General features: G+C 41.1%; 1 protein-coding gene across 4 annotated transcripts in view; it reads left to right on the top strand.

Moving 5' to 3' along the window:
* Positions 1 to 21,068, top strand: part of LOC111577037 (plexin-A1-like) — a 203,099-nt gene extending 182,031 nt beyond the window's left edge. For 2 of the 4 annotated variants that reach the window (XM_055010656.1, XM_055010655.1), the window contains exons 22-32: positions 650 to 906; positions 3,669 to 3,735; positions 7,801 to 7,947; positions 8,368 to 8,527; positions 8,919 to 9,022; positions 9,411 to 9,507; positions 12,259 to 12,449; positions 15,473 to 15,642; positions 15,952 to 16,164; positions 16,280 to 16,430; positions 17,364 to 21,068. In XM_055010656.1, the coding sequence (XP_054866631.1) occupies positions 650 to 906; positions 3,669 to 3,735; positions 7,801 to 7,947; positions 8,368 to 8,527; positions 8,919 to 9,022; positions 9,411 to 9,507; positions 12,259 to 12,449; positions 15,473 to 15,642; positions 15,952 to 16,164; positions 16,280 to 16,430; positions 17,364 to 17,459 (1,653 nt within the window). In that variant the 3' untranslated portion in view covers positions 17,460 to 21,068. Of the gene's footprint in view, positions 1 to 649; positions 907 to 3,668; positions 3,736 to 7,800; positions 7,948 to 8,367; positions 8,528 to 8,918; positions 9,023 to 9,410; positions 9,520 to 12,258; positions 12,450 to 15,472; positions 15,643 to 15,951; positions 16,165 to 16,279; positions 16,431 to 17,363 lie in introns of all 4 variants that reach the window. The other 2 variants (XM_055010654.1, XM_055010653.1) reach the window with 1 other exon arrangement.
* Positions 21,069 to 21,425: the final 357 nt, after the last annotated feature.

Genomic DNA, 21,425 nt, shown 5'->3' with positions numbered 1-21,425 from the left:
CTTTGAGGGAGCAAAAGGAAAAGGGGGGAGAATGAGGCTTGTAGGATGGTAGAGAGAGAGCACTGGGACAATAATAGGTAGGGAGGCAAGTGTGTAAAGCCTGAATACCTTGTATTATGGATGTATATGGAGGCTTGAGCACCACTGACATGATTTTCCTTCTATGTAGATCAATATGTGTCAGGTGTGTCTGAGCGTGTGAACGTGTGGCTCTTTTGTCAAAGTATCCTTCATCTTATAACTCATTTTAACACATACTCATTAATCCATTTCACAACAACAACTCAACCAATTCTTTTGTCCACATCCTGATCTTCCTCCTGCTCTCAACCTTTTCATCGGCCCCCACATTTCTTCTATTTGTCTTTCACCTTTTCTGTCACTCCTACTTTCTTTGACCTCCTTTTTCTACCTGTTCTCTACCTTTCCTTTCTGTCTTGGACTCTATTCCTTCTTTTCTGCTTCTTTGTCTTCTTCCCCTCACGTAATTTCCTGCTCCTTTGCACTTCCATCTTCCTCATCCGCCATCCACGCCTCTCTTTCATTTTCTTTTCACCACATCCAACAAATGGCTTCTTTTCCTCCCTTCATTCAACGCATTCTTCCACACTCTCTTTCTCCTTCATCACCTCTGTCCCTTTTACTCTAGGTCCCCGCCAACGTGGAGAAGGCCCTGACGTTGTTCGGCCAGCTGCTGACCAAAAAGCACTTCTTGCTGACCTTCATTCGGACACTGGAAGCTCAGCGGTCCTTTTCCATGCGAGACCGGGGCAACGTGGCCTCCCTCATCATGACAGCACTGCAGGGGGAGATGGAGTACGCCACAGGCGTCCTCAAACAGCTCCTGTCTGACCTCATCGACAAAAACCTGGAGAGCAAGAACCACCCGAAGCTCTTACTCAGGAGGTACGAAAAGCTAGAGGTTAAAACTTGCTTGGACTCTGCACAGAAACATGTCACACATGCACCGATGGCTTCCCCACTGGGGTTCAAGTTTAAGGTTATGTCCCTTTGTATGTGCCTTTGTGTTCAGGCCTTTGTTTATCACGTATATCCTTGAAAATAGGCACCTTACTAAAAGTGCACACCTTGAAAAACAAAAAAAAGAGAAAGTTTTTTTTTTTAAAGTTCTCTATTCTTATTGCCCTCCTTATTATCATGGCAGCAGTAATACATATGCAGAACCATCCACGTACTTCCACTCATTATGGTTCTAAAATAAGAGCAGAAAATTATAGAAAATAGATGCCGGCTCTCTGTGAGAAATTCAAACGATTCATTTTTCCACCTTACAGCTGACATTATGGGGGAGAAAGGCAGGGGACAGTGACTGTAGCTTTTAGATGTGACGTTACCTCCTCTCTATCTCTCAACCCTGTCCCTGTCAGAGAGGATTACATCCCTGAGTACACATACACTCCCAGTGGAGCTGCAGTCAGACAAGCCACTCTCTCACACACACAGTGAGGACGGTGGAAAGGGGAAAAAGTACGAGAGAAGTGGGGGTATAAAGACAGAGGAGGATTTACAAGAGCAGGTGTGAAGAACAAAGAGAGAGAGGATTGATAGGGAAAATGGAAAGATGAGCAATCAGGAAGGGGAAGAAAGGAGAGGTGAAAGAGGAAAAGGCAGTGAGAGAAAGGTGGATGGAGCGTAGGGAGGTAGGAAAGTTGTGATTGACAGAAAGAGAGGGCAAAAAGTCTAGAGGGAGACTTGGGCTAGAGGGAGAAACGTGGTGGTGGGAGAAGGAGAAGAGGAAGAAGGAATAGAAAGGCTGTTGGAAGGTAGAACGGTGCAATATGGTGAGAGAGCAGATAGGCAGAGCGAGAAAAGAGAAGGAAAGCGAGCTACTGCAGACAGCCAGGCAAGAGCAGATACACATACTTAAGGAAAGGCACAATTAGAGAAATGGCCTGTCTCCAAATAAATTGGAATTAGACATTAAATGATAAAAAAGTTACATTTTTTTTTCTGTTCTCCTACTCCTCGGAGAGATATTTAATTAAAAATCTAATCAAATAAATGACTCTCAGCCAGTGTGCCTGTGTGAAGCCTTTTCCAATCCCCTCTTGGGGCATACGGTCACAACACGCTGTCCCTGCTAACTACACTAGCCTCGGGAACTGGCGTTAATAAGCTCAGCAATTGTTACACGTTTCACCCTGTTTAGGTCTTTTTACAGAATAGATAGACTTCAGAAAATTTTATTTTTAGCCATACACACAGAAAAAACTTGGTAGTCTTCTCCCATGTGGGTTTCTACCCCCGGTGGGGAAATTAGGCTCTCCCATTGGGTGCATTCGCTTTGATTTGTACATTCTAAGCTCAGACTGTGTGTGTATGCGTGTGCGCGTGTGTGATCAGGAAAGCTGCATCATCCTCTCCCTGTAATACATGTTTAGAAATTTTGAAATGTAGGGTCCAGGGATGCAGCCTCACTGAATGAGATGTTACCCAATATCGAGTCGTGACATGCCCCAAAAGCATGTTCTGTCCAGGTGTATTTGCCTCCTTCGTCCTCTATACCTGTGCTCCCTGCTGCCTCATCTTTCATCTGGGATATTTTGCTGTCAGCAATGAAAAAAACTGCTCCACATACATCAAACAAGACTCAACAGTCAAACAGGGAGGTTTTCCGAAGCGTAGGAGTTCATGTCTCGTTCGTGCTACAGGCCTTCACTTGTTTCACCACAACACTGGCCTAGTTTCCTATGTTTTTACTTTATTGCCTTACTATTTTTCAAATGTCATAAAAAACACTCAATTTCTGTGCAAAGTTGACAAGAAAATCCCTTCTTATGCTGTCATTTCTGAGCAGATTGTATGTTTCATCACACTGTGCCATGCTCACGAACGGAAACGCTAAAACTTACTAAAACTGTGGGAATGTGGCCCCATTAGACAACCCACTAACACTGATGCATCCCCCATTCATCGAAGAGAAAACAAAGAATGAATAATTAAGGAGTCCTTCTCTTTATCTCAAAACTGAACAAAAGAGATGGTGAAACATGGGGAGGTAAATCTGGGGATGATGACAAATAAGGAGTAATACATTTTCTTTTTTTCCCCTTCTGTTTCCACTTACATACCCTGAATGCCGGCATCTCTCTCAGGTGTTTAACAAATTAGACGCAATAAGTCCGGTAATTACAATGCCTTTTAATAGCTCGGTTTTCGTTTCATTCGTCGATTGTTCACGTGTTTGCTTAAGATGTGCACTTACAGAGGTTCCCTTCATTACGCGGCAGGTTTGTGATTAACGAGAGAAGTTAGTGAATTATACTAATTGCTGTATTTTTAATGAAGATGAGTGGGTTTGCATGGAGGTACAAAAAAATGAGGAGGGGGTGAAACAATAAAAGAAACGGAAGGGTTTGTTTTGCCAAGTTAATTTGTTTTAGGGGGGAAAAGGGCTCAGTTGTTTGAAGGTTAACCACATGAAGACTGATAATGTTGTGAGTATGTCTTAAACACCTTTTTCCCCCCGATGAAAGTGTTGGTTTGTGCCCATAGATTGTAGCCATGGGAGTGTTTGACCCCAAAACCTCCCACTGTCTTGTGTTGAGATTTTTGTTCTGCTTCTGGCATGTTTTTCTTTGTCTATTATTTCACCCTCACCCATTACCTTCTCCGTTCTCTCCAACTTCCTTTCATCTCTTTCTCAGGACGGAGTCTGTCGCTGAGAAGATGCTCACCAACTGGTTCACCTTCCTGCTTTACAAGTTCCTCAAGGTAAAATTGTCACACGGACACACATGGATATACACAACATTTGAAGCAGCAGCAACGCCGCTGGTGTTTGAGAATTGAAAAATGTCTCACTAACACGCACGCACTTTCACAGCTGCAGCATTAGATAAGGCAGAGGCAGCAGGATACCTATCCCTTACCTTTGCCTTTCATGTGGTAAATTCCTCTTTCTCTGAATTGAGGAGTCTGCGGAGTCTGAAGCGCTGTTCAGACACAGCTGGCCATGTTGTTGTGATCACCGTAACCTGTCGCACTAACCCATCCTCTCTTTGTGTCTCTGGCTGGATTCTTTTAGAGCCAGGAGAGTGTGTGTGCTTGTATGCAAACCGGTCTGTTTGTATCCCCCTTCAGAGTATTGGAGCTTAGAAGAATAGGTAGCCAGACATCTTACACAAACCCACTCTCTCATTTCTCTGTCTGTCTCTGTGTCTGTATGTTGTCTTTCTTTCTTTCTTTCTTTCTTTTTGAATTCCATCGTCTGATTTGAGGGAGTCACCGAGGCTTAAACTGAGCTAAGTTCTTGTTTCTGTGCGCACATTCTACACATCCGAACATTACTGCAGCTAATCAGTTCGCAGCGGGGCCTTAAGCCCCCTCTAGGATAAGCATTCTGCTGGACAACAAACCATCCAAGCCCCCAGGGGTCCCAGTTAGCATCTGTGTATGTTAGTGTGTCAGTTTTTGGTGTGCATGCATGTGTGTCTTGGCTGCAAATGTGGGACTGGACAGCCAGAGTTGGGTTCAGTAAAAGGGGAGTGGGATACCAGAGAAGCTGTTGGGGATTTTTTTAGCAGCTGTGTTTCTGAACTTTCGACAACACACAAAAAAATAAAGACAGGACACAAAAAAGTGGAAGAATATAGATAGAGGACGGTTACAAAGGAAAAAAAAGCAAGTGTAGAAATGATTTTGGAGGGTTGAGAGGTTTTTTAATAATAAAAAAAAACTTAAAGAGTGCAAGAGAAAGTGAAAGGAGGGAAATAAGGGGACAATGAGCACTGAAGCAAGGACTTGCTGTAGCTAGCAGCGAGGTTACCAGCCTAGCTTTTATCCAATCTCTGCAATTCAGTGCTGCTCTTTCTTCTGAATTTTTAGGGGTCACATAAAAGAAAGGCCTGGAACAATTTCAAGGTTCAGCCAGGTGTGAATAGAGATGGCTAAAGGTCAAGTAGTTTTTCAAAGGGATGGAAAAGATGGAGCTTTTACTTACCAAAGGGAATAGGAGTAAAAAGAAAAAAAATCCTTTCATCCATTACCCTATTCTAAGGGTTCACTTGTCCTTCTTTGCTCCAGCACCACAAGTCCTGCTCGTTGCTTGACAAAAAAAATGCTTTCTATTTCGTTGTTTTAGTATAAATAAATGAGCAAAAGGGTTATATTGTGAACACAATATACCAAAGGCTAAATGAACATCAGACATGATCCTCTCACTAACACACAGCATTAGTATCTGCTTTTCCACACTGGCACCGTTTGAAGGAGACAGAAGGGCTAAGATGCAGCACTGAGCTGGTTTGTATGCTGCTAGACAGAGAGGGTGTCTGCTGGTGTGCTGTGTTTTCACCATAGGAGGCAGGCAGTGCTAGATTATCCCACAGAGTTCATCTGACAGCTCACCAAGATGACTGACTCGTGTTGATGCATGAACATGCCCAGTTGAAGGGCGGAGGCCAGGACTTGCAATATACGTCTTCTCCTAAAGGCAAAAAGCTTCATGTTGAAGGACAGCAAGATAATGTAAATCAATGGTTTAAAAGCGTTTTTTGAGTAACGTAATGAACCCAAGAACATAAGTATACATGTCAATATGATGCAAAAAAATGCTGCCTTTAAAGAATGATTTCAGTTTGTTACAGGTTAAGTCTCATCTTATTCAATTTTATTCTCATTTCCATCTGTAATGATAACACTTTTCTTACCAAAGTGCTTGTTAACATCTCAGCTTTGTAAACAATATTAAGCTAAAATATCCAAACGAGCAATTCAGTTATTTTTTTAAAATTCTGACCCTTTAAATTTAAGAAATGTCACAGGCTGCATGTCTGTGAGTTGTGAGCAGTCTGAACAAAAGGTGATGTTTCCTTTGAACAGAGGCCAGAAGACATGATTTGTCTTTTATTTTAGATGACAAAGGGTGGAGAAAATTAGGCAAAATCGCAACTGTACACGCAAATTATTTTCAGTGATTAAGATATCCAGTAATAAACATTTAAGCATAATGAAATATATTTTTGTTCAGCTAAAATATTCTTCTATTATTGCCAACCTTCTTATTACCTCATGACCCCACAGGTTTAACTGGCGACTGCTTTAGACGAAGCTCAGACCCACTGATCCAAACCATTTACCAAAAGTTACCACTCTGACTGGGCAGTATCTGTTTTTGAAAATTGGGTATATGACAGTATTTTTGAGCAAAAAATGAATTAAAAATGAAATAAAAAATAATCACATTTTGAAAGCAGTCATTGTCACACGTGTTTTCACATCGTAGCTGCCTACAGTGCTGTGGAAGTGCTTGGACAGGTCATGCTGGGATTAAATACTTCTGACCCGTATTATTTTGTAGCCCAGAATAAACTTCAAAGGTGTTCACATTCTATGCCGAATGCATGAAATAAAAATAAATTGGAAATGGAATAGGCACATTCCTATGGGCAAGAACATGTCATGTGGAAGTAGTTTTAAAGGGAGTTTTGGCCGAAGGAGATATGAAAATATGCCTATACAAATTTTAAAAAGGCTGAATTATTTAGTTTAATTAAATCTGTCGCCTAAATGCACAAACCAGCCAAAAAATAATGGATTGTGTTTTGTCCTAGTTCTTATACAGATGGGTGAGGAAAAAAAACCCAACATAAAGTGTTTTAGTGAGGGGTTACATTGGCACTAAAACAGCTTCAGTGCTTCTTGACATTGATTCTGCAAGTTTCTGTAACTGTCCAGGAGGGATGAACACCATTCTCTCAAAACAGGGAGTTTTGAATTCTAAGAACTATTGTATACTTTAGTACAGTGGTACTGCCAGCCTATTTATCACACGTCAAATATCAGTAGTAATGCCTCACTGCCTCTAAAATCTGTACATCTGTAAAATGTGATTGATGTCTACACTGGACAGTTCACCTAATAAATAATATCCCCCACAGTTTTCTCTTACAAATAAGTTTTAGTAACCTGGGGGGTTTGTTTAGAACTTGTCGGATTGACTGACTGCTTTGTTTTCTTACATTGTCTGAATCATTTCACAACACCTTCCTCTGTGAGTGCAGTGTTGTTACATAAATAGGAAAATAAGAAAGATACAGTCAGAGATATCGTGAAAGTAAGACCGGAGTTGCCGTTTAAAGAGAAACCAAGAAGTTGTACAAGCCAGTAGTGCTTAGTTGGCAAGCCAGCTGAACAACTGAATTAAAAAGAGGTGAAACAGAGAGAGAGTGAAGGAAGGAGAGACAGGGGGCCCAACATCCCAGTGCTTGTTGCCTGGTTGACACGTCTCACACACCAAAGTGCTTCTCCAAGCGTTTTTCACCCCTCAGTCGTTAACCTTCTATTAACTCCTCCATCAATTGCCACTCACTCACACTTTCTCTGATTTCTCTCCTCCTTGCTCACTCACTTGCTCACACACACACACACACACACACACAAATAGAGATTTTTAAAGGGTGTTTTTTCCTCTCTGTCTCTCTAAAGAAGAGACACTGGGGAGAGGCTGGAGTGTGTGTGAAAAAAAGTAGCGGTGTGTGCGGTGTTCTCGGCCTGTTTTTAGCGTGCTGTTAGCCAACACAGGCCATGGCCTTGTCCTTTACTGCTCTGCCTGTGGTGGACTTAAAGAAGATTAGAAATATAATTGGAGAGTTGCTCAGCAAAGCTATGCACTTTTTGCTGTTGTGTACTATCTGCAGGGGAAGTTTTGCACAGTTGCATTTGTAGTTTGAGCAGTCTGTCTTTCCCTCTTTCTCTTTTCATCTATCCTCTCCTCACCTTTCATTTCTGCCTGTCTCTTCTCACTTCTTTCTACAACTCTGTTTCGCTGTTTTTCAGGAATGTGCTGGCGAGCCTCTCTTCATGCTATACTGTGCCATGAAGCAGCAAATGGAAAAGGGACCAATAGATGCGATCACAGGAGAAGCCCGCTACTCCCTCAGCGAGGATAAACTCATCAGACAGCAAATTGACTACAAGACTTTGGTCAGTACACATACATGCTGGTGGACACAAGCAGTTGGATCACACATTTGGTCCTAGAGGAGGGTGTGAAACATGCACACATACAGCTCAAACCGTACATTGACACAGATTTAATGTATGTCTAGTACTCTTGTTAAGATTTCCTTATTTGCTCAGAACAAAATCCAGCTTGTTAAATCAGGGATTATTTCCTTTATGATTCAAACAGGACTTCTGGTTCTGAATAAATGCTGATAATGCTAATGCATAGCTTTGTGTGCATTCTTCCACACTTGAGTATTGATGCTGATTGCTATATGAACTGTGTCTTTGCATGTCAAAAATCCTCACAGGTTCACACTTCCCTGTATCAATAGTTACTGCCTCCAGTCTGTGCTGATTTCCTGGTCTAACTGTAACCTGTGGCCTTTGCCTTCGTAGACGCTGCACTGTGTGAACCCAGAGAATGAAAATGCTCCAGAGGTGACGGTGAAGAGTCTGAACTGTGACACGGTGACGCAGGTGAAGGAGAAGCTGCTGGATGCTGTGTACAAGGGGACGCCATACTCCCAGAGACCAAAGGCCTCAGATATGGACCTGGGTAAGCAGTGGGAAACGCAAACACACACCAAGTGAACCCACAAAGGCACAGGTGCTGCTGCTACGGGGGGTAAAGCAGGGAGTCGCTTCAAGGCCTCTCTGATGCAGGAGGTGGTTATCCAGCATCAACAAAAAATTCAAGCAAGCTGCCAAAAGTCACAGAAATTATGCACTATACTCATTCTAAATTTAATCCAATTAGTGAACTTTGCTGGCTGCATTCTTAAGTAAGTCACAGCGACATGACTTATTGTTCACAGGAGGGAATTTGTAGTGGTCCACTGAGTCCATCTGCCACTTATGTCCTGTTTCTGTGTTTCCACTTCATATTTAACAAACATACACGATCCTTACCTCTATCTTTTTACTCAATGTGTCTTTGTGTCTGACAGAATGGCGACAGGGCAGGATGGCTCGCATCATCCTGCAGGACGAGGATGTCACCACTAAGATCGACAACGACTGGAAGAGACTCAACACTCTGGCTCACTACCAGGTACCCAGCCGCTTACATGCAACATAAATCCCATGATGCTTTGTGAATCGCTAGAAAAATAGCTCCGCAATGATTTGGTAGCATATTCCTGTTGCATAATCATTCAATACTCGTACTTTGGTTGCAATGATGTGCTTTTTGGAAAATGAAGAGAGTTGTGATAATTGTGTGGTTGGACAATAATGTTGCTGCTGGACATTGTAACTAATAATAATAATAATAATACATTTTATTTGTACAGCGCTTTCCAAAACTCTCAAAGACACTTTACATAAAAATCATCAAGCATTAAAAGAGAGAGAAGCATCGTAAAACAAGTCATAAAATACATCATAAAAATAAGTTTGTATTAAAAGCAGTTCGACTGATCTTGAGCATCCTGTTTCAGGTGACAGATGGTTCGGTGATTGCCCTGGTGCCTAAACAGAACTCAGCCTACAACATCTCCAACTCCTCCACGTTCACCAAGTCCCTCAGCAGATACGGTACGAGAGAAGGTGTGTGTGTGTGTTTTGATTGTATGTACTTCTGTGTGTACAAATGTCTGCGTGTGTGTCCACTCATTTCATCACGTGCAAGTGATTTTATAGTAAGACACCAGTAAGAGAAACATGCTTTTATTGCATTCAGATGAATTCTGATGCTGCTAACAAAAACAGTCATCGACACACCATGTTACACTTGTTATGCGTGTTCGTTTGGTGTCTGCCTGCGTTATTTCAATAGACAAGTTTGATCTATGTTTTGCTTCTGGCTCCAGTGTAGATAATCTGGGATTCAAGAATCTTTGAACTATGTTACCTCCATCTTTATCCCTCTTAAACCCAACCAGCTTCTCAGCATTTTTTTTTTATCTTGTTACATTTTTACTCAGTGAGGACTCGTTTTTCACTGCAATATAAAGTCCCTATTGAAACCGAGTAACCATGGCTAGGAGAAGAGACAACTCAAAAGTGTCTTCTATGCAGGATAACACATTTATAATGCCATTAATCATAAACAAAAAAATGAAAATTGACTTTAGTATTTTAATAAAATAAAAAAACTAGACCCAACAATGTTCGATGTTTTTTTTGAGTGCCTATTACTGGGGAAAATATGTGGAACTGCAAGCCATGTTTATGTTATTTGTTGCCATCCTTGTCTCCTGTCTCCTCAGTGTAAACACAGTGTGCAGTTCAGCCCTGTTCAGCAGGAAGTTCCCTGCATTTTGTCATGTGACTGTTGGCCTCAGATAAGTCGTTTGTGGCCTGTCAGCTGTGTTAATGGTTGCAGATTTTTTATCCAGTGATTCTCTCTCTTTTACAGGTTGACATGATGTCATTGTAGCAATTTAAAAACAAATATATCTATACATCTACATAAATGCTAAATGGGGGTTCAGAGGGTTAAACAGTTTAAATTTATTTACTGTGTCCGTGGAATTAATTGCGAAATGAAATTACCAGTCAAACATTTCTACACCTATTCAGCTAAGTTCCTATTATTAGAAAAAACTGTTTTGCATTAATTACCATCTTCCATGTCATCATGGATTTCATGTATACCAGCTGTACGCAGTGCAGTTTGTCATGAAGTAGAACAGCTCGTTTTATACCTGTTGGTAGCTGTGTGTTAGCTGTCAAGTTCCTTTACTTGGAATCTCCTTATCAGTACTCGCAAAAAACTCAGTTGCATGCCTTTTTTTCTGTCATATCTTTGTTCAGTCCACATCTAAATTTTTGAAACTGTAATTTAAAACTCAATATTGTCAGAAACACATTTTCCCAAATATATGCAAGATATGAGAAATATTTGATGTTTCCATTCGTCCAAAAACAGTCAGACAGATTAGGAAACACTTTTCTCACCTGCAGTTAAGTGCCATTTAGCTACTCCTCATTGCTCCATGTGTTTAATTTTTTTAATTCATTGTAGAAAATTTCCAAAGCACCTCATGCTGTTTATGTCCTGCCTGTCAGCATGATCACACCATGACGGTGTCCACCTCTGTTCACAGTACACTTTAATGTCAGACAGCTGGTTGGTTCTGCCTTCATATACATAATAGATACAGAAGTCTGTTGCACAGTAGATTCCTTAACCTCAAACATGTGTTCTAACCAGTGGCGTTCCTTCCTGAGGTCAAGCACAGGACAAGCATAGCTATGAGGTCTGATGGAGTTGTCACAAAAGGGTTTGAAAACTTGCAATAAAATGTTTTATTTTAATGTTTTGTTTTACTTTTATGTTTAAAATGAAAGTGTCTAAATTAAATGAAACGGTCTACATTTTGTCGAAGGAAAACAACTTCAATTTCTCCAATGTGTACACTACAGATGCATTTTTAAGCATATACAAAGAAAATAAATGTCATCCATCTGCATTAGGTCCAGCCACTGACCAGATACCAGCAGCCCCTTTGTAATGCGAGTTGTGAAGTGGACCTCAGTTCCTCGCAGTGATTTTTTCATCCCTGTCTGTTCTACTTCTGAGTCTCTCTCTGCGGTCCACAGTAACTCTGCTGCTGAGCCCTGCTGCCGTGGCACACACATAAATACTCGCTAACACCCCCATCACACTTACTCTGTACTTCCCCGCTCCACATTCGCTCCTGACATTTTGAACCTCTCAATCCTTTCCTGTTTTGTCACGCAAGTGACAAGCATTCAAACTGGAAGCGCAATAGCCTGTGTCACAAATGGGGATCACTGTCCAACAAAGGGAGAGAAGAGGGCAGGTGAGAGAGTGACAGACAAATTTATTCTGGAGCGAAAGAGTGACATGCAAGTAGAGGAAGCTGTCACCTTTCAAAAATGCTTTTAACTTCACAGGGAGATTTTTCTCTCTTCAGCTGTGTCACATTTTTTATTTATGTGTTTTTTTATCCTCGTCACTTAAATTGGAACTCCTTGAAATGGTGATTAGGACAGCATTAATTATAACATTATTAACTACCAATAGGCAATAAATTGTCAGGTGTTTTATGTATGTAATCAGATAATATTCATCTAATAATATTCTGGCGTTCTCAGCTAGAGGCCTCTGATTCAAACACACAGCAAGCTTTGACGGAACCATATGTAAGACACTAACTCCTTGTTCAAGTGACTTCTCATTCCTGAATTCCTTCAAAAATCAAACTAACAGGACAAAATACACACTGAACTTCTATGTTTCTTGGCTCTTCCTTCTTACTGTTATTTTTGGCTTTTTTTTAACTCGCCCCTCCATCGTGTCTCCTGTGCTCCGTGCAGAGAGCATGCTGAGGACGGCCAGCAGTCCAGACAGCCTGCGCTCCCGAACGCCCATGATCACCCCTGACCTGGAGAGCGGCACCAAACTGTGGCATCTGGTGAAGAACCACGACCACTCAGACCAGAGGGAGGGCGACAGAGGGAGCAAAATGGTCTCAGAGATCTACCTGACCAGACTGCTGGCCACCAAGGTGAGAAGAAGCTCTAAATTCACACACACACTAGGACACAACCTTAGCCAAAACCCCTACTCCACCACCACATCCTTGTCATGTAGCCCATTTTCACCAGCAGCCCCTGTTGACCTTTGTTTGGTGGTGGTCTCGAAGCTCATTAACATTTTTCGTAACCTTTTCCACAAAGACACACATATGCACAGTCTTAATTAGGAGGTTGACCTTTGACTATTGAGTTGTTTGGTTGGTGTTACTGGGCCCTCTGTTGGTGGCCTCGGGGCTTTTAGGCCCAGGCCTGTGCCCTGCGATCATAACTCACCTAATTCCTCCATGTTGTCCAGACCACACTGTGGAAACGGCTCAGGTTTTTATGCAGCACGTGTTCTCAGATGATGATCAGAAAGGTTAGTTTCAAAGGTGAAGTCTGATTAAGTGTTTGTGTTGACATCCTGAACAAACAAACTGCAATCAATGTGGATTTTGTCACTGAGTAAGCTGTTAAACCACCACGGAGCAGAGTGTGGCTGAGTTCCCATCACTGTTTAAATGTTCTGTGAAAAGGCAGTTCCCACCCAGCAACTATCTTATATTCTGGGACTGTTGAAGCTGTTACCGTGTTAGCATCTTTGCCTCAACTTTGGTGGTTTCAACTTTCTTTGTCAACCCAGGTTTTGTTTTACCAGGCCCTGTGTGCAGTCCCATAGGTCGAAGGTAACGGGACCATTTTATTGGTCATTTGACTCTTCTTGTGCACAAATTGAACTGAACAGATGTCAGTAGGAACAATTTATTATTTTGAAAAGCTGTGAGAAAAATGAAAAAATACTGTTACTGAAAGTTAGGCAAGAGAAAAATGCGGGTAGAAAATGGTTGATTGTTTGAGTTAATATATTAATTTTACCCCTCAGTGCATTCTCAATGTCTGCTGCCTATTTCTGACATGACAGACCTGCCCCAACCACAACTATGTATAATTATAATGTAATATAATTTTATTTATTTTTTTTTTAAAGAAGTACATTTACGTCTGACAATGTCCCATAAAGAAGGTTATGTGGAAATAACTTGAGTTTTTGGTCACATCAGACCAAAAATTAAAACATATTTGTGCATTATAGCGTCACTAGTTGAATGCATGTAGGTTCCCTTGGAAATATAGCACACAGGGTTTGCCTACTGTAACTGTACAGCTTTGTTCAGTTTGATCATTAACCTGCAGCCCAACGGTTTGCAGATTTAAAATATTCCCTCAGCTGAGAATCTGTATTGCTGATAGAGAACATCAACAGCAAAAGAACTAGTGAAAGGTTGGTGCTTCTTAAAGCCGATTTAAATCCCGAACTCTGAACAGAATCTCCTCTGGTGCAGGTTTGCTGTGCAACATGGGTTATCATGGTGATCTAGCATGTTAGAAGAGAGCTACCTTTGTGACACTGAAAATTCTGGGTTTAGGCTCAACATACCATAACACATAAGTCTCACTCTCTGCACCATCTGAGAGGCATTTGTGAATGTTTTGCAACTAGAGGGCTGGTTAGCATCTGCTTGTGTATGGTAGAATATGCAAATGCGGCAGTTCTACATATTTATCAACATTTTCAATAAATATATAAGAAAGCAACTTTTAAAAATCACACGGGATTAATTGGTCTATGCTGTTGATTATCTTACAGAAACTCAAATTATCACTTAAAGAAAACACTCAAAAACAAAGGAAAATTTGTCAATCAGAATATGCACATTTGGTTCATACAAGCATTCAAATTGTTGACATAATAATATTATAATCTGATATAATTCTGTCATCAGCACCATTACTTTGGAATGATTGGACTTAAGGAAAGCCATTTTTTAAGTAAACAAGATAATTGTCCAACAAAATGTGAGAAATAGAAGAGATAGTTTTAATGTGTGAATCCACAGAGTTGACAGCTCTTTTTTTATTTTTTTACATCATTCTGACATGCTATGCACACAGAAAAAATACATGTGAATCCCTGTTGGTTTCTGCTCATATACTACTGAATGGAGACGCACATCCACACTGTCATACACTTCAGCAAATATGCAAACACACATCATCTGCCTGTGCAGCCTAACAACAGCATCAGGCCCCTTCTCTCAGTTGCAAGTACTAAGTACATCCACACTGTGGTACTTCCTCTCCCCCGATGTTTCACTCATTAGCTCTAGATTTTCATTGTTTGAGCTCCAGGTAGGAAAGTGCAAGGTTAGCTTCATCAATGCTGCCTCGATTGGGAAATGATTAACATGCAAGCCAGAGGAAGACAATGGGGGGAACTTGGAGTGCTGCAGTTTGTTCTTATTTATTACAGCCCCCGCAGCTTTGTGTGTTTAGGAAGCTGATTTGTGAATGTGTGAACGAATACAAAACTGCAGATTCAACTTCTGGCTGGTTTAAACAAGGCTTTATAAAAGGTGGTGTGAACGCTTGAAGACGGAAAAAAACGTGCTGAACGCTTGTGGGAAATAACAAATCATTTCAACTTCAGAGGACTTTGTGAGGATTCTGAATCTCCAGAGTTGTGTGATGTGGTGAAAAACACTGCAGAACAGCCTTGGGCTGAACTCTCATTGGGCCCCCATCCTAAACACTGTAAAGAACACTGACAGTCAGCATCATCACAAACTCTCAGAAAGTTGGAATACTGAAAGCAAAGCGCTGTCATTCTGAAACACCTGCTACTGACAGCCGTCGCCTACAGCCAGACCACCAGCAGCAACGAAGAATGTGCAAGCAGAGGCAGTTGTTTAGTGGAGCTGTAACACAACTGCTCAAACATTAATCTGAGTCTAACAGGGATACATGCTTTTGAATTATAATGACTTGTTAAGGGACCAGAGAATATTTATGTATCTTCAAGTCCCCCTTCATAAACCCTTATAGATCCTGACTGACTCACTCTCACTTCTCCTCATTTCTAATGTACTCTGTAAAAGCTCACCCCAGCCAACAGAACAGAAAATACCAGAAGGTTTTAACAAACTACTAATCCAGTGTTGATTCTGGTGTTCAGGGGACACTCCAGAAGTTTGTGGACGACCTGTTTGAGACCATCTTCAGCACAGCGCATCGAGGCAGCGCCCTGCCTCTCGCCATCAAGTACATGTTTGACTTCTTGGATGAGCAGGCAGATAAACACTCCATATCAGACTCTGATGTACGGCACACTTGGAAGAGCAACTGGTGAGTTTGTGTGTGTGTGTGTGTGTGTGTGTGTGCTGTGAAAGAGCATAATTTAGTGGGGTAATTTGTGTTGTGAGAAACTTGCTGTAGTGTGAGCAAAATTAGACGGAAAGCCAGCGAATATGCAACACATTCACTTTGGTGTTGCAGCAGAATGTACAGCGCTCTTCTTTTCATTGCGATTCTGCATATTTTATCGCTCAGACTGCTCCTTTGTTCAGCCACACTGTGTATGTCAAGTGCCTCTAACTCTGAAGCTCTTTATCTCCCTCCCTCCACCTCATCCCTGTTTTCTCTCAATCCTTCCAGTCTTCCACTGAGGTTCTGGGTGAATGTGATCAAGAACCCACAGTTTGTGTTTGACATCCACAAGAACAGCATCACAGACGCCTGCTTGTCTGTGGTGGCTCAGACCTTCATGGACTCGTGTTCGACATCAGAGCATAAACTGGGGAAGGACTCCCCTTCAAACAAGCTGCTGTACGCTAAAGACATCCCCAACTACAAGAACTGGGTAGAAAGGTACGCCAGTATGCAGGATTTGTTTGGGATGTCGAACTCATGTTAAATATTCTTAAGGAAATTTTCAAGATTTTCCACTGTAAACTCATGTTGCATGTTTCTTGTCTTCGTGTAGGTACTACTCTGACATCTCCAGGATGCCAGCCATTAGTGACCAAGACATGAGTGCCTACCTTGCGGAGCAGTCGCGCCTGCACGCCAACCAGTTCAACAGCATGTCGGCTCTACACGAGATCTACTCCTACATCGTCAAGTACAAGGATGAGGTGAGGCTAGAGTCCGTTTTTATGTTGTCAAGATACTTTATGCTGCCAGAGTTACACTGAATATTTGAGTTTAGTACTGTTGTCAATGTTTCAATGTCAAAACAACGACAAGGATGTAGCAAATGTTTTTTTGAATAATGTGAACATACCATAAAGTATACTGTAGCGACTTAAACAAGAGTCGTTGAGAGACTGAGGCTGGGCCTGTTTGTCTAACATGCGAAACGAAAGAATCCGCTGAGATTTCCAAATAATAAATTTAACCTTTCATTGAAGAAAAAAGATAATCAACTCATGATAACGTGCACAAAGTCATAATCAAAGCAATCAAAGAAAATTAGCAGTCAACAAAAAAATACGCCGACCCAGCTCATCCCAGTGAACAGGTGAATATATTCGCTTGATTTTCCCCGCCCATATGCATGTGACCCGCTATCAATCTATTCAACATAATCACAAAATAATATCGTAACCAAACAACAGGTAATATGCCTTTTAACCTTACAATAAAGCAACAATTCATTTATGGCTCCTACATATACATTTCTTGTCTTTTGTTGTTATTCGTGACAAAGTTTCATGCTAACTGTATTTTACAAAATCTCTGCTGGAAAAATTACAGAATTGTGAAGCACCCTGGTGCATTTCAATAAAATAAAGGTAAAAAAGTGTTTATTTGTAATGATTATTAGCGTGTCGAGTGTTTCTCATTCCTGGGGGAATTCAAGAGAAAGAGGTTGCAAAGGAGTGCTTGCTTTAAATTTGATTTTGGATTGATGAGCTAATGTGCTCCGGCTGCCTGAAAAGCTGAAGCATGTAGAGCTCATGAATGTGTGTAGAGTCTCTGTGCATCACGGAGCAGTCAGGTTAGACGTCTAAATGTTTTGAAAGCAAAAACATGCACATGTAACACTTGCTGCTCTCTATTTCCAGATCTTGTCAGCTTTGGAGCGGGACGAGCAGGCCCGGAGACAGAGACTGAGGAGCAAGTTGGAGCAGGTCATCGACACAATGGCTCTGAGCAGCTGAGGACCATCTAGCGCCTCCTTCTCCTCCTTCTACTCACTCCTCCTCTCCATCTGTCTCTCTCCCTCGCTCCTCTCACCCAGACAACAAACAAAACTCCAACCCCCAACAATACGACAGACGAACTGCAAACGGACCGAAGCAGTATACTGCAACATGGGGGGGGTTCGGCAGAGATGGGCGGGCCTGTGTACGCTTACATGTGTCTGTGTGTGTTTGTCTGCAGCCCCATACAGTGTGTGTGGGCACGAGTCTGTGTGAGAGACCGAGACACCGGACATTTTCACACACGCATACATGGAGAACATGTCGACTGACAGCATTTGATTATCGTGGATGTTGGTGTTTGTGGTTTGCTTGATTTTGATTTCAGGAGTTTTGTCGTGACGACGCGATGGTGAGGAAAGAAACAATGGAAGCCTAGAAAGGAACTCCATGGACGGCATCAGTAGCAGAATGGACCAATCTGTGACGAGTCAGTGGAGAGAGGCTCTGTGTCATGTGACTCCAACAGTTGTCACAGTTTTAAAGGATGTTAGATTTTTTTGTGTGTGTAAATGTAATCAACTGCCCACTCTCTGATCTCTCGCCACTTGTATTACTGCTGAATTTGCACAATTTACAGAAACGTTACAAAGCAAGACTATATAGATATTATATATAAATACAGCTACGTTTTTAAAGAAAGATTAGGGAGAAAACATTTTTGTTGTTTTCTTTTTCATTTTAAACCAACAAATACAGTAAAAACAAAACAATAACACATGACTGATTTGATATTTCAAGTACAAAAAAAAACACAACGTAGACAAAAAAAACAACGAAAAAGAAACAAAAAAGTCGTACTGTGCCATGTTTTCTTTGAATGTTGTTTAGTGCAAAGACATTTTGTTAGATGGAATGTGCTACCGTATGATTTTAAATATGAACATGCCTAGTGACTGAAAAGAATTGTTTGAGTAATGACCCATCATGAGATCCTTGTTTAAAGTGGCGGGAAGCGAGATGACACAAAGTTGTCCATCTTCTCCAGAGTTCATGGTGTCGCGATGATAACATGAAGTTGCTGTTGTTTCTTATTCAATCAGTGCAATCTGTTGGTTCCAGAAAGCCAGACATCTACTCACAACATTGTTGCTTTATCATGGCCACGTTAGTGTCTGGTTCTCTTCTTCAGGGCTTAAGAAGTGACAGTTCAGCGGATCGTGGTTTAGTGACTGAACAATGAAGTAGCTACATTGCACTACCTGAGATATTCTCGTTTGCCCCGATGTCACGTATCCACCATATCCAACCATTGAGAATCCACAGGTTTGTGTTAGCCATCATTTGAGGGGTCATTTGTTTTCTAACATGGCCCTGGAAGAGCAAAACCAAAGTCTTGGTGCTCTCAGGCTCCATTTTAAGTCTTTTCAGGAGCCACAATGAGGTCAGGTAGAGTTAAGCTGAAACCCTCACTGGTGAAGCAAAGTCAGAAAAGCTGTTTCCAGCCTAAAGCCACATTTTTATTTCCATTTTCTCAATGTTAATACCCATATAGAGACGAAAAGGAAAAGATATTGTGAGTGTTTTTCTCCACCTCTGACCTATATATATGAGACATGGGTTTTAGCTTTTTATCCATGAGGAGGGTATAGAAAGATGCAGAGGTGAGACACCTCTGTTCATTACCTACACAAGGCTGAGTAATTGCTCCTTAGCCTGCAGCTCTTGTTTCAGAACTAGCCTATTGCCATGTGTGGCTTAAGCTTTTTATATTACTGCTCTGTTAAGAGGATTTCTTTGTTTCTCTTTTTTGAAGTCTTGAAGTCATGGTTTTTGACTTTGTGGTGAGAATTTTTTTTCTGCTTGCCGAAAACCAAACTGTGGTCTGTATAATGTTTTTTTTTGTTTGTTAATGTTTCATTTGTAAATTGTATACTTTTTATCATGATGAACACAAACTGTTTGCCATTTTTTGTAATCAGGTTTTTTTGTTTGTTTTAGTCTTTTTATTTTCAACGTGTAAATTGTACATTTTGCGGTACACAGAAGACAAAATTCTCTTCAGGTTGCCTGAAGTTGAAGTACTTGACCGAACTTGAGGTTTATTTTCCTGATCTCAAGGATCAAAATGAAATTGTCGAATCAGATGAGCATCTGTGTCGTGATAGAAATGTGACTTGCTGCTTTAACTCTTGTACCTTGTTTTTTCTATCAAACATTAGGGCTGTCATTTTATGCTGATCATAAATGCTGTCGCTGTCCCACCCACCACTTTGTTTACTGTACATGTCGGAGATGTGGCATGACTTCTGCAGCTACATCCACATGAACCTACTCCGGTTATCCTTAATGGGACTTGGCAGTTCATGCTGTACCTGCCAAAAAACAGTCTTAAGGGACCACTGCCCAAGTTAGGATACAAATTTCTCCTTTTCAGCTCACCACGTTGGCTACACAAACATTACGTAATTTCTGTTAGAGGGAGAAACAAGTACAGCGAACCCTTCACCAAAAATATACTTAGTCCACTAAACAAACATTTTAAACATGTTTTTTTTTCTCTGACTTCTTGCTGCATTCATACATGTTGGTGCTCTTACTGTACAGGTCACATGGCGAGGAAAAAAAAAGATGACTGTGGAGGTTCAGTGTTAACAGCAGTTCTTTGACTGATCTGTATGAGTACAATGTACAGCAGGGACACATCAGCTCCCTGCCTAAGCACACAGACGAAAACCAGCTGAGGCTGCAGTGTCCAGCTGGTGATCTGTCAGGCTTTTTAAAGACACTTAAACATTCTCAATCCATTCTCAGGTTCATGCTCCATTTGTGTCGTATTCTGGCTGTAGTTTGGTTCATTAAATGACTGCTGAGGGAGTCCAGCTTGTTTACCGTTTGCATGGCTGCTTGCCTTTTAGATTGACCTGCTTTGCAAGTCCAGACATATTTTTTAGAGAAACTTCCCAGCTGCCCCTCTCTGTAATCCATTTTGCACTGTTCAGTCTGACAATTGACTTGTATTTATTGTTACTGAGGTGGTTTAAAGGATGTCCATTTTCTGAGTGTCATCTAGAGCAGCCAGCATCAGCTGCTGACTTCCAACTTGTCACAAGAACAACACACTGACTGTAGTTTGACCAAATCGCTGGGTATTATGCTGTTTTTCAGTCACATCAGAACAAATCAGCAAGTCGAATTTACTACACTGCCTTCAGTGGGAGTGGATTCAGCACATAGTCCTTTTTCATTCTCAGCTCAGTCATTTTTGCCTTTTCCAAACCGTTGATGAATCAAACCAAGTCCTGGCATCATTCTGTTTTCAGTAATTTTTTTTCCCTACTTTCCTCTCATTCTGGAAAATTCAACAGCTGTTCTTTTTTTTTCGACATGGAAGTTACATAGCATCCATGGAAACACAAAGCAAGTGAATTTCTGATAGAGTTGGCAAAAGAATTTTAATACTACAATAACTCTGATACATTTTTAGAGTTTCAGACTTGAAGCGACTGTCACAAGTTTGCAGGTTAACATTCATTGTGTAAATATTCTGTTATTTCCTATTTTGCAGATTTACTACTTGTAAATAAACACGCATCAAGGAGAGATTAAACATTTTTTGCTAAATAACGCTAGTTTGGATTTTTATTTTATGACTCATCCGCACGTAGTAACGATGCAGCTCTGTTACTGAATGGTTCTATAATGGCACTGAATTCATATACACTGACATGTTCTGCTGGAGCACTAAATTTAGGATCCAACACGTTACACACTTCACATCATTATGCAAGCCAAAAATGAATCAATGCCAAAAACGGCAGTTCTGCAAATGGCCACTTGAGGTTGCCTTCTAAAATGAGTCAATCCCCATGGGCTTCACTGTTAAAATGCCCAAATATGCAGCAGAAATAAACATGTTTACAGACTGGTACAAACAAACAATTCTGTTCTCAATAACTAATTTTCCTGTTCATTACAACTGTA

The sequence above is a fragment of the Amphiprion ocellaris genome, chromosome 5, assembly GCF_022539595.1.
Source record: "Amphiprion ocellaris isolate individual 3 ecotype Okinawa chromosome 5, ASM2253959v1, whole genome shotgun sequence".
In the NCBI taxonomy this organism is placed as follows: Eukaryota; Metazoa; Chordata; class Actinopteri; family Pomacentridae; genus Amphiprion; species Amphiprion ocellaris.
The sequence above is the reverse complement of the archived record's forward strand: the minus strand, read 5'-3'. Positions and strand labels throughout refer to the sequence as shown.